Source organism: Eumetopias jubatus, unplaced genomic scaffold, assembly GCF_037043125.1.
Source record: "Eumetopias jubatus isolate StellerSeaLion01/CBP00866 unplaced genomic scaffold, mEumJub1_p1.0 scaffold_5, whole genome shotgun sequence".
Classification (NCBI taxonomy): Eukaryota; Metazoa; Chordata; class Mammalia; order Carnivora; family Otariidae; genus Eumetopias; species Eumetopias jubatus.
The window spans coordinates 54403822-54417675 of NW_028274811.1; the positions used below are offsets into that span (position 1 = coordinate 54403822).

General features: G+C 43.6%; 1 protein-coding gene across 2 annotated transcripts in view; it reads left to right on the forward strand.

The window, feature by feature from the left end:
- Positions 1 to 12954: 12954 nt before the first annotated feature.
- Positions 12955 to 13854, forward strand: part of FCHO2 (FCH and mu domain containing endocytic adaptor 2) — a 120132-nt gene continuing 119232 nt past the window's right edge. Inside the window, exon 1 of one of the 2 annotated variants that reach the window (XM_088023345.1) lies at positions 12955 to 13157. In XM_088023345.1, coding sequence (XP_087879471.1) covers positions 12955 to 13157 — 203 coding nt within the window. The remainder of the gene's footprint in view (positions 13158 to 13854) is intronic. The other variant, XM_028089651.2, reaches the window with a different exon arrangement.

Consider the following 13854-nt stretch of genomic DNA (forward strand, 5'->3'; position numbering starts at 1 on the left):
ACAAATGAGTTGGAAAACTGAGTTGAGAAAATTCTTCCAAAATGGTATGCCACCCCCCCAAAAAAGTAAGAAGAAAGACAGAAAGAGAGGGAGGGAGGGAGGGAGAAAAGGAGGGAAGGATGGAATGGAGAGAAAGAGCATGAGAAGAAAGAAAGAAAAAAGAGAAAGAAAAGAAAGAAGGAAAGAAAGAAAGAGAAAGGAAGGAAGGCAGGCAGGAAGGAAGGATGGAGGAGAAAAGAAAGAAAAGTAATGTTAAAAGACATGGAAGATAGATATAACAAAAATTGTAGGTATAGGACTGTGAGAATAAAAGGGAAGAAATTATCAAAGAAATATGAAGGGCACCTGGGTGGCTCAGTCGGTTAAGCGTCTGCCTTCAGCTCAGGTCATGTCCTGGGATCGAGCCCCACGTCACCTGCTTCTCCTTCTCCCTCTGCCATTCCCCCCCAGCTTGTACTCTCTGACTTTCTCTATCGCTCTGTCAAATAAATAAATAAAATCTTTAAAAAAAAGAAAAGAAAAGAACATTTCCCAGAACCAAAGAGGGACATGAAAAGAAGGGGCCTATTAAATGCCAAGGAGAATTAATGCAAAATTATCTTCTGAATGTATCCAAGTATTAACATGACAAAGAAAAGTCAAGTCTTTTCCTGCCTCTGTTTTTAGAAACCACCCATAAGTAATTTGAAGAATGAGAAACAATAACACCAACTCCATATCTGATGAAACTAGAAGGCATCTGAAGCTAAAATAGGAAGGAGTACTGCTGGCCTGGCAAAGGTCAAACAGAGATGCAGGGAAGTTTGGAGCCCAGAGCTGCAGAGCTGAGGAAAAGCCAGTAGAAACCATGACTCCAAAGTAAAGTACGTTGCTTGAAGGTGAAAATCGATAGTCCCTCTTGCAACAATGGAATGAAGAGGTAGGAACTCCTCTGGAATCAGTTTGTTACTGAGAAAAAGCTAAAGAAGTTAATTTAAGCATGAAATATCATAGACTAATGATATTTTTTAGGAAGTAGTCTGGTGTTGAGGGAGGAGGGAGAGGGAGAGAGACTGTGTTCTTGTCATCCCTTGCGTGCAGACCTCAAGTAGGCTACAGAGAAGCAAAATCTAAAGGAACTGATGCACACACATAACCATGTGTCATGAGGAGAGTTTCTTCTGACCATGAAGGCAGTCTTGACCTTTCTCACACAAAATTCCAGTAAATTGCTGTCTAAATAGCTTGTTTAAAGCCGAATAAGTTCAGAAAGAAAAAAAAAAGAGAGAGAGCTGTCGTAGGAACAATAGAAAGAGACAAGAAAGAATGGTAGGGAGGGGGAAACAGGTAAAACAAATGACAGATGAAGAATTCTCACCTGGAGCAGATAAAAATGAGACAAAACAAATTGTCATGAATTAAGTTTTAAAATTGTATCTCTATTAAATTCATCTGTACAAAATAAGAGCATCAAGCAGAAATATTTAAGGGAACATACGATAAAAACATGAAGACAAGTTTTTCTTCATGTTGTGATATAGGATAGTTGGGTTCAGGGAGAAATGGAAAGAAAAGAAAAATGGTAGAGAGGCACCTGGATGGCTCAGTCAGTAGAGGACATGACTGTGGATCTTGAAGTCCTGAGTTTGAGCCCCATGTTGGTGTAGAGATCACTTTTAAGTTGGGGGGAAAAAATTGCAGATAGAAACATGACATTGGAAGCAGCACAATGGAAGATAGGTTTTGCTGAAAGCACAATGTGGTAGGTACACAGAGGATAGGGTTAAAAAAATACAGAACAAAATGAAAAAGCAACACTATCATTTTGGAAAACAAGGAAAAGAAAATCTATGTATGCATGATTGGTGTCTGTCAGTCTAAACCTGAAATAAGGTAGTCAAGGTATCATTCAAATGAACATTTAAGAAGTATCTAAGATCTAATTCAAAAGAATATTCCAGTAACCAAAGACTTATACCAAGATTGAAGAGACACAACTTATTAGCCAAATCTACTTGCCAGATGCCAAAATTTGTTCTCCCCTTCTTCCAAAGAGCTGGGCATATGACTGGAAGCCCTGCATCACTGTTGGTGAAGAGTTGTCCTATGATCTGAAACACATGTTGCAGACAGTTCCCCTAGGGAGAAATAAACTTGATTTTGTTAGGACCATTTCATTTGTGATCTATCAATAATTTAGCCTATCCCAACAGACTCACAGAAAAAGTGAATGTGGAACATCTACAGGAAGATATATTGTAATACATTCGTTTGACTTCAAAGAAAAATAGATAACCTTTTGAACAGACAGGTTGAAAAAATAATGTAAAAAAGGAAAAATAATTCAGGCTAGCTTCAGACTTCTCCACAGGATATTTCCTACTAGGAGAGAGTAGAACAGCCCTATAAAATTGAGTAAATAAAATCTGACACAATAATTGTACACAACCAAAGTAGTCAAATAGTCACTGAAGCAAAAAAGGTAACAGGGGAACACTTTACTTTTGTTCTATTTTGAATATACCTTCGGTGGTGATGTTTGTATTTTTTCCTCCCAAGCATCCACTAAATTTTGTTACTTTTGGTTGTTGCCCTAACTCCCAATCCGAGTTTCACCACCATTTTTTAACATCTGGGAAAAAAATTATTTTGATTTCTTTCTTCCCTTTTAATATTTAAGTTCTTATCTACTTTTATTTTATGTATTTTTAAAATAGGCTCGATGGCCCATGTGGGGCTCCAGCTCACAACCCTGAAATCAAGACTTACACACTCTACCAACTGAGCCAGCCAGGCATCTTGTAACTTTTTATCGTTTTTTAAAATGGGTAGTGCATCCACATGGAACAAAACTCAAAAGGTATAAAAGCCAGTCTTCTTTTATTTCCTGTTATCTAGCTCCTCTCTTCAAAGATCATCACAATGGCTTCTGGGTCTTTTGGCTAAGACTAAATTCAAAGGCAGCAAGGTTACCAGTTTCTTATATATCCTCCCCAAGATAGGATATATACACATAAGAAAATACTCATAATATAATATACATAGATTGTGTATATATGTGTAAAATGTTTATGTATATATATAAATGTGTGCACATATACATATATGTTTGCATATATGTATACATATTATAGTTTTCTTTTTTTTAAGATTTTATTTTTAAGTAATTTCTATACCCAGTGTAAGGCTCGAATAACCTTGATAACCTCGAATAACCTTATAACCCTGAGATCAAGAGTTGCATACTCTACCAAATGAGCCAGCCAGGGGCCCCTATATTTTTTTTCTTTTTATGCAAATGGAAATTTGTTATACACTCTGTTCCACACCTTGCTTTTTTCTATTTATTAATATATCTTTTTTTTTAAGATTTTATTTATTTATTTGACAGAGACACAGCAAGAGAGGGAACACAAGCAGGGGAAGTGGGAGAGGGAGAGAAGCAGGCTTCCTACCAAGCAGGAAGCCCGACGCGGGGCTCGATCCCAGGACCCTGGGATCATGACCTGAGCCAAAGGCAGACGCTTAATGACTGAGCCAACCAGGCGCCCCTATTTATTAATATATTTTGATGAATCCCCATAACCACCAATACAAGCACGTGCACCTGCAAAAAGAAAAAGAAAAACAAGAAAAGATGCCATAAAGAACAGTATAGAGCTATTTTTAACAAGATATAAACTACTTAATCTAAAGGGTTTATCTGTGAATAATGGAGGAAAGAAGAAATACAAGTGAGATTACCCAGAAGGTAAAGGTTTAGCAGCTTTCCTTTTTTTGGAGGAGTTATACTTGAAGACAGATTGAAGAAAGAATTGGTTTTAGCTAGCATGTGGGAAGTGGGAAGAAAAAAGCAATAATAGACATCTTCTGGACCTAAATGAAAAAAAAAACTAATGACAGTTTGTTCTTGAAACTATTAAAAAAAAGCATTTTAAGGCAGATGTCATCCAATGAAGTTGCAAGGTTCGAAATGAAATTTTATTTTGTCGCCTTTTGATCTGGCCAGTTGGGCCCAGTCCAGTGGCCTCCCTGCAAATAGTTCATCAGAATTTGTGGTCTTAAGGATTTGATAGAGAACATTACTGTCATGCCTACAGACTGATTTGGTTGTCTGTTCCCTCTGCCTGTCAGAAGTGACTGTTTTTTAATACAATGACCAGACATCCTGTTTAGGGTGGGACAGCTCTAGATTTTGCCTGGAATCTGAGTTTTGGACAGTTACATTTTTTTGCATGTTTCAGAACTGACTGTGAGGAGAGAAAAGACTTTTTTTTTAAAGAGTAAGATATAAAAATACATTTGTTTGAAATTTTTATGGGATCCTTAGTACTTCACATTCGTATTCATTTGGAGAACCTGGGTTAGAGAGACAGTAACCAAGGAGCTTTCTGATGAACACCAGACCATGAGTTAAAAAAACCAAACACAGGGGCACCTGGGTGGCTCAGACGGTTAAGCGTCTGCCTTCGACTCAGGTCATGATCCCAGGGTCCTGGTATCGAGTCCCACATCAGGCTCCCTGCTCCGCGGGGAGCTTGCTTCTCCCTCTGCCTCTGCGTCTCTCTCTCTCATGAATAAATAAATAAAATCTTTAAACACACACACACACACACACACACACACACACCCAAACACAAATAAAAGCCTTCGTTGGATGAGTTTAACTTTCACCCTTGACCAGTCATCTTTTTTTGACCTCTTGTGTTTCTTGAGGACTCACCTACCTTCCTTCATAATACTTTGCTCATGCCACTGTTAACAGTGGTTTACCACTGTTAATAAGTTTACCACAAGTTAACAGTAGTTTACCATTGGCTAGTTGTTTGACCTTGGCAATGTTTTGAATCTTCTGGAGCATACTGTCTCATCTGTAAAATCAGGATCAAACAGTAGTGGTCTCAGGACACCTGGGTGGCTCAGTCAGTTAAGCGTCTGCCTCGGCTTAGGTCATGATCCCAGGGGCGTGGGATTGAGTCCCACATCGGGCTCCCTGCTCAGCGGGGAACCTGTTTCTCCCTCTGCCTGCCGCTCCCCCTGTTTGTGCTCTCTCTCTCTCTCCCTGACAAAAAATAAATAAATAACAGTAGTGGTCTTATAGGGTCGATGTGGGGATTCAAGCAGGTAATACATGAAAGGGGCATTCCTCATGCAGAAGTACAATTGCACATGCAGTTACGGGGACTTTTTCCAACTAAGTGATCTCGATCCTGTTAGACTTATTAGCTGTAAAACTAAAAGCACCCTCCTGAAGCTCAATTTTACTCTGGATCCCATGTCCTTTCCTCTACTCAAGGACCACATTTCTATAATTATCTCCCCTTTCCATCTCTTTGGCTCATCCTCTCTGGCATGCAAGCATGACTTACCACTGCTCATCTTAACACTGTACCCCTTTCAGCCCCGTTCCCTTCAATGTCTGCCTACCCCACCCTTCCCTTTCACAGCAAAACTTCTTGAACAAGTTGTCTTTACTTGTGGTCTTTACTTCCCCTTCTCTCTTCAACCCATTCTAATCATATTTATATCTTCGCCACTTCAGAGAAGGCTGGCTTGCCAAGACTCCTCCCTCCATCCTGCTAAACCCATTGGTCATTTCTCAGTGTTTGTCATCCACTGACCAGTTGTTTTTTTTTTTTTAAAGATTTTATTTATTCATCTGAGGGAGAGAGACAGAGAGCACAAGCGGTGGGAGAGAGGCAGAGGAAGAGGGAGAAGCAGTCTCCTTGCTGAGCCAGCCAGGAGCCTGATGTAGGACTCGATCCAGGACCTGGAGATCATGACCTGAACCGAAGGCAGATGCTTAACCATCTGAGCCACCCAGGTGCCCCCATCCATTGACCAGTCTTAAAACATTCTCTTGGCTTCAGTGTTGTCCCCTTTTCCTGGAGATTCTTCTACTTTGCTGCTCTTCCTTCATTTCTATTGCTGGCTCGGCTCCTTCTCCTGACTGAAAGTGTACAAGTGTCCCAGAGCTTTGTCTTCAGCTGCCCCCTCCTCTCCTCTCTCTCTGTGAGCTCATCTATATTTGTTGATGACCCTCAAATTTACGTCTTCAACCTCTGTCCTGAGCTCCAAAATCATACGTCCAATTGCCTGATGGACATTTCCCCTTGGATTTCCAGTAGGCACCTGAAACCTAACAAGGCCAATCAGAACCCTTGGGTCTTCCTTCCTTTCTCTGAAACAGCTGCTTTCCATATCCTTTCCATCTCTGTGGCACCCTTTTACATCTGAGTTCTCAGGCACAACTGCTGGGATCATCCTTGATTTCTTTCTTCCCCTCACACCCCATGTCCACTCCATGAGCAAATTCTGTCAGCTTCACAGCCAAAATAGATCTTAAGCCCGATCGCTTCTTCTTATCACTTCCACTGCTGTCGGCTAGTCCCTGCTGCTGTCTTCTCTTATCAGGACTACTGCATCTGTCTTCGGTGGCCTCCCCTTTACCACCACCTCCTCCCCCTCATCTTTTTGCACAGAGCAGTCAATGTGATCTTGTAAAACATAAATCAGGTATCTCTGAAGCTTTAAAACCCTCTACTAGCTTACTATGCTTGGAAGCCTAAGTTAGCTCATTGCTAACTCTGGGCTTTGCACGGTTTGATCCTTCAACGTGGACCTCTCTGCAGATGTTTGCCTGGCTCTTTCCTTTGGTTCATTCAGGTCTCTGCTCAAATGTCACTTCCTTAGGGACACTACTCTAGGTGAAGAAGTCACCACTCCCCACCACAATCTATCCCAATTATATGTCATAGCATGTATCACTATCCAAAAGGATCTCACTTATTTATATCCCTGTGGTCTGTCTTCCCACACTCAGTGCAACAAGAGTAGCAGTTATGTGTTTTTCACTGTTGGACCCCCCAGTGTTTAGAAGAGGGCCTAGCTTGATATAGGTGTTTGCTAAATGCTTGTTACATAAATGGTTGGGTGGAGCTCCCTCCTTCCCCTCAGTTGTCCGGGAAACTCAGGGACTATCCTTCTCACTAGTACACTGTGCTACTGCTGAAATCTAGTGCTATCCGGTGTGCAGAAGGTGCACCGAGGTCTCTGCTCAGGCTTCAGCAGATCTTCAAGGGAGACCAAGCCCATTCCCTCTATTCTTAGCTGATCTAAAAGTGCCTCTTCTTGTGGGTTCCTATGGTGACAATTCCTAGTACTCTGTTCTTCCAGTTCCCATATACAGCTAGCTCCTAGGTGGCTAGCCGAGCCCAGAAATACTGCGTTTTAAAAGTTGCTGTGGATTCTACTACCCCAGAGACCCAAAGACCTCTGTGCTAATGGAAGAAAGCCCCTGTGAATCCAGGTCAATTTCCTGTCACTTTCTTGAAAAGAGGGAAAGAGAGAGAGAGCTAGGGGGGAGAGGGAAAAATGAAAAAGGACAAATTGAATTTCTTTGAGGTTATCCTTCTGAACAAAGAGTGATTTGTTCATTTTTCATTTAATAAGTGTTTATTGATTCTCAGCTATACACCAGATACTCTTCTAAGGCACATTATTTTATAATTGTCATCATCTCTATTGTCTTATTTCTTATGAGTCTATATTAGATTATGAATTTTGTAAGAGCAGAGATAGTCTTTTCATTGTGTTAAGTGCCCGTAATTGTCTATTGCTTGAATCAATGAGAGGAGAGAGTTAATGAAAGACCTGGGAAAGATTTGCCCAGTTACATTTATATTTAAATGAAAACAAATAACAGTGATTGCTCTTTAAATCATACTATGTTATTACATTAGAATTACGTAGAATACGTTAGAATACATACCACCCTACCACATACATTTTCTGTTTTCTTTTGATTTTTGTCCACTTATATGCATATTTGTACACCCTTATAATTTTAATGTATCTTCCATGTCAACTTCTGCCTTTCCACTTAACATTAATGACATATTTGTATGTTTTTACATTATTTTACCTTCATGGCTTTCTGTAATTGAGCAATTTCTCTTTTCTTACTTTTTAAAAATTAAAAAAAAATTTTTTAAGTAATCTCTACCCCCAGCGTGGGGCTCCAACTCATGACCCCCCCGAGATCAAGAATTGCATTCTCTGCCAGCTGAGCCAGGCAGGCGCCCCTATCTTTGCTTTTTAATTTTGAGACCTGCGTTGGGTTTCCTGTGATGACTAGCACTGTAAAGCCCTGACCAACCTGTCAGGTGTTTTGTGTTTCTTTCACAGACGTTATGATGGTAAGAGAGTCCATTGGAAAGTACATCTCATTCTGGAGTTAGAGATGATGCACATCAAAGGGCAGGCAGTGGATCCCAGGTGCACTCAGGAGAGAAGAAGGGTGTGCCTAGCAAGCTGCTCTGAAATAAGAAGAGTGTATGTAGGGTGATATTTACCTCCGTTCTGCACTTTGATTAGCATGTTTCTGTCTCCTTGGCCTTGTAGAGCAGCCTGCCTGGCTACCACCTAGTAAGCTTTTGCTTTTCTTTCTGTTTTCCGTAAAGCTATGGCTTTCAATATGTTGCTACTGAGTAGGGAAAAACAAGAGAACACCAGACTTCAGGGATCTGCCTCTTTCTCTTCTGCCTTTTTTTTTTTTTAATAGATAGAGCTGCAAACCTCTATTTTTTTTTTTTTTTAAAGATTTCATCCGTTTATTTGACAAAGAGAGAGAGATAGCGAGAGCAGGAACACAAGCAGGGGGAGTGGGAGAGGGAGAAGCAGGCCTCCCGCCGAACAGGGAGCCCGATGTAGGGCTCAATCCCAGGGCCCCGGGATCATGACCTGAGCCAAAGGCAGACGCCCAACGACTGAGCCACCCAGGCGCCCCTCTCTTCTGCCTTTTAATGGAACTTAGTTCTTCTGCCGCTTGTTTTCGTCAGGTACAAGATAAGTACAGAGGACTATTGCATCTGACACAGGATGCTGCCCTTGAAGAAATTAGCAGGAAACAGGTGTTTATAGGAGCTTCTTCTCTGCCACTCTCATCTTGGAAACAACTAGAAGTACATTTGCAAAATTGTATTGAAAATAAATGGGGAAAATGTGTTTTACTTTATAGCCCACTTTTCTGGACCAGAACTAGTTTTGTTTTTGTTTTTGTTTTTTAATATTTTATTTACTTATTTGACACGAGGGGTAGGGAGAGCAAGCACAAGCAGGGGGAGCTGCAGGCAGAGGGAGAAGCAGGCTCCCCGCCAAGCAGGGAGCCCAATGTGGGGCTTGATCCCAGAACCCTGAGATCATGACCTGAGCCAAAGGCAGCTGCTTAACCGACTGAGCCACCCAGGTGCCCCCAGAACTAGTTTTAAATGAAGTAATGAGGAAATGGCCTTTGTTTTTTTTGTTTTGTTTTTTGTTTTTATTTATTTATTTGAGAGAGAGAATGAGATAGAGAGAGAGAGCATGAGAGGGGGGAGGGTCCGAGGGAGAAGCAGACTCACTGCTGAGCAGGGAGCCCGATGCGGGACTCGATCCCGGGACTCCAGGATCATGACCTGAGCTGAAGGCAGTCGCTTAACCAACTGAGCCACCCAGGCACCCAGGAAATGGCCTTTGTAACTAAATGTTGATTAAGGGGGTGTGAGCTGTGACCCCAAGATCAGAAATAAGAGATCAAACTAAGGAATGAAAAGGGGGACATTCTTTGGATATCTTGTCCTCAATTCTGGGAGACAAGTCATATTTTGTAAAACCAGAGAATGTAGATTTAGGTAATTTTGTGTTAATTTCTCCTGTCTTATTTGCTACCACTTGCCAAATTATGTTATAGCAGTTATGTTATAGCTTTGGTTATAACATGCATGCTTGGGGCAGAGTTTAATGGGGACCAGCAACATCCCCTGGGAGCCAATTTTGAATATTATTATCTCAATTTAATTTTATTTTTATTACAAAAGGCAACTTATCCTTTAAGAAGTGTACTCAAGCTGGGGCGCCTCGGTGGCTCAGTAGGTTAGGAAGCTGACTCTTGATTTCAGCTCAGGTGATGATCTCAGGATCCTGGGGTCAGGTACCACGCCTAGTGGGGAGTCTGCTTGAGAATTTTCTCTGCATCTCCCTCTGCTCTCTCTCTCTCTCTCTCTTAAATAAATACACCTTTTTAAAGATTATTTATTTATTTATTTGACAGAGAGAGAAAGAGCACACAAGCAGGGGGAGCAGCTGAGGGAGAGAGAGAAGCTGAGGAACTCGATCCCAGGACCCTGGGATCACGACCTGAGCTGAAGGCAGCCGCTTAACTGACTGAGCCACCCAGGCGTGCTAAATAAACCTTTTTTAAAAAAGAAGTATACTCAAGCCCCAAATAATTCTTTTGAAAATATTTAAAGTAATGTAAGAATATTAAATCAAGTAGAATGTAAATAATGCTATTTTTATGAGCTCTAAGACCTAGCACCAATTAAGAGTATGAGTAAAAAAATGGAGTTACTGCATATTCAAAGTCTCATCCACCTTGACGTTTCCCTGATAGGTTTAATCATTCACCTGTTGTTTCACCAAACATTTATTGAGTGACTATTAAGTGCCAGGTGGCATAGGCAGTGAGTGGAACAGTGTTGTTATCTGTGTCAGTTTTTAGTAATTTCAGAATGTGTTTGGATAAGCAAGGGCTAAGTGTGTGGGTCACAAATACTTAACAGCACATAAGTGAGCTACCTTCTCAGGGCCTTTATCTACACTCTGCCAGAGTGTATGTGCATCCCAGGAAACCTCACTTGAGAGAACAGAATGTGCCTGATACTACCCACATTCTTCTTCTAGTTCACCATCTTGTCTGAAATTTAGTCACCTTAATCGCTATTTACTCTAAATTCCCACAATTTAAATATCAGGCAATACCAGCATATGGTGTTTTGGCCCTAATGAACCTTGTAAATATCCAAATACACAATATTTATCTTTATGGCAAGACTGATTTATGAAATCAGAGGTAAGAGTACAAATGGAGACCAGTGTACTATGCTAAATTGTCAGTGTTAGAACACTAAAAAGAAGGAAAATCTGTGCTTGATACCACGTTGTTATGCAAAACAATATTCTGTTATGCAACAATCTATTGCATTCATGCTGGGAGGAAAAACTGAACAAATTAACTAATTTGTCTTCTCTCTTACTTAAGCACTTCTGCTGCTCAGATTCTGCCTGAACTCCAAAGGAGTCTGTCTCTGATATGGGCAGCTATCCCACCCACAGATCAGGAGTGGCAAAGGCACCTATTTGTTTTTTAATAAATTAATGTGTTTGTAATATGTAAGGTCCTTTAAAGCATGGGTCTAGGATCAGGCTTTTCCTCCCGAGGGCTAAGCAGGGTAGTGCCTAGGGACACTAGGATTTTAATGCCAACCTTATTTGCAGAGAGATCTAGAGGGCTGTATGGTTTTTAGAATTTTTTCAGGATGAAGAAAGATAGTGCTAGACTAATGGTTTAGAGAATTGTAGCAAATTTCTAAGTTAGACTTTCCCAAAGACTTGGTGTAAATGACAGTGTTATGAAGACTTTTTAAAGAAAAGGAAATAGCAAACATATACAAAATGAGTGTAGTACTGTATAGTGAACTACCATGTTTCCATTACCTAGGTCCTAACAATTATCAACTCATGGTCAATCCTGTTTCATGCATACCCCTACGGATTGTTCCTCCCTCAATGAGTTATTTTAAAGCAGACTGTTACATCCTATGTATTTCTAAAAAATATTCTTAAAAAAGATATAATCACAATATCAATATCCACTTATTCCCAATTCAACAAATACTTGACAGTTTCATCCATGTGCAAGGCATTGTGTGGTTTTTGCTTTTGAGGATGAAAATCTTTTCCACCAAGAAACACATGACATAGTGTTCATTATGTCTGAAGTCACAAGATCTGAGAAGGTGGTGATGTGTGTATATAGTTGAAGCTACACTAGGGTGCCTGGGTGGCTCATTCGTTAAGCGTCTGCCTTCGGCTCAGGTCATGATCCCAGGATCCTGGGATCGAGCCCCACATTGGGCTCCCTGCTCCGCAGGAAGCATGCTTCTCCCTCTCCCACTCCTGCTGCTTGTGTTCCCTCTCTTGCTGTGTCTCTCTCTGTCAAGTAAATAAGATCTTTAAAAAAAGAAAAAGCAACACTAAATCTATTAGTTGAGCTTGGTTTCAAGAACTGCAGACTTCGGATTGAGCTGACCTGGTGACAGTGAACTTGAGACCTCTCCACAAGGGTTTAATTATTTTCCCCTAATCTCTGGAAAGCAAGGCATGATAAGGGGATTTAGTTTATGTTATGCCAGGACGTGTTTAAACTTGTTTCTTTTTCCAAAATGTACAAGTTGCTAAGAGAACTAGGGACTTAAATGAACAAGTCCTGGAAAAGACTTTTTTTTTTTTTTAACTGCTTGGGTCAGGGAAATTCGTTCGTTTCGGGTCATGCTCCTGCCTGCCTCCGGCCGGCCTGCCCGGTGTCCTAGGGGCGTGCTAGAAGTCAGCGGCTTCGGCCAGGAATTTGGTGCCTGGGTCTCGCGCTGCTCCAGAAGACTCTCAGGCGACACTGGGCGTTTCCTCCTTTTCCGGCCTCGGAAAGTTTTGTTTTGGTTCTTAGTTCCCTGTCAAGGAAAGGCACCCTATTGACCAAAGGTTTCCCAGTCTCCTCCCGGTGGCCAGAAGCCAAATTTCCCCCATCCCAGCTAGACCAGCCTTGGTCCCTTCAAGATCCTCCAAGGCCAGGAAAGCGCGTCTTGCGTAGAGGAAGAGAGGAAGCAGCCTGGCTGCCGTATCCACTGCCGTTGGCCGGCCCTTTTCTTCGCTCATCCCTGGGCCAGTACCCATCGTACCGCAAAGGGTGCGGGCAGTCTCGTCTGTGACTCCTCAAGTACCCGGTTCTCCACCATTCCCAAGAGAATACTCAACTTGGCCGCGCCCGCGCGGGGGAGAGGTGTAGGTTACTAAAAATCCAGGGATGGGACGAAGAGCGCATGCGCAACCAGGCAGTGGCGTTCAAGAGTTCGCCCGGCGGCAGCAGCCGCTAGGTGGCGCATGCGCCCTGGAGGGTGCGGGCCGGTCTCCGGGAAGAAGGCGGCGGTGGCGGTGGCGGCGGCGGCGGCGGCGGCGGCGGTGGGGAAAGGCGGGGGCGCCGTGGGGGCCGGGCCCGTGTTTACACAGCGGCGGGCGGGCGCGGACGCGAAACCTGGCGCGGCGGCAGCAGGATGGTCATGGCGCATTTCGTCGAGAATTTTTGGGTAAGGGCAGGAAATTGGGTTTTGGGGTACGAAGCTTTCTCCGCGTGACCTCGGCCTGTGTGCGCTCCGGGCGGCGGCGTTGGCGGCCGCGGCGGCGGCGGCGAAGGCTCCGCGATAAGGGCTAGTGTCCTCGGACCGCCGCCGGCTGGGTCCCGCCTGGATGAAGCCGGGCGAGCGCCGGGTCTCGCAGGCTCGCAGCCCCTGCGGGGGGTTGAGGACTGTCAGCGCGGCCCCTCAGCCCGCGGCGGGGACGCCTAGGGGCCGCCCGCCGCCCGCGCTGGGACAAAGCGCCGGATGGGGCGGGAGACAGGACCCGGCCCCGGCGGAGGCTCTGGGCGCCCGGCGCGCTCCACGGCTCGGACGCGGCCGCCGGGCCCAAGGCGCGGCCGCCTCCCGCTGCGCGCTGCCGGCGAGCGCCGGCCGGAGCCGGGCGGAGGGGGCTCACCTCTGTCCCGCACCGCAGCCCCCATCTTAGCCCTTTTGCCCCCCACTGTTTCCACACGGAATCCCTTGCGGGCTTGGCCTGGATCGGCACTTCCTCTCGGCCTCGCAGCTCGGCTCTTTGGTCTGCGCCCAGGACTTTGCCTCTGGGCCTGTTCACAAAGCGTATAAAAGTTGAATTTAATGTAACAGGATTCCTTGGGCTTAAATGCACGTAGACTTCCCCTCGTGCCCTGTGCTCCTTCCCTTTCCTCAT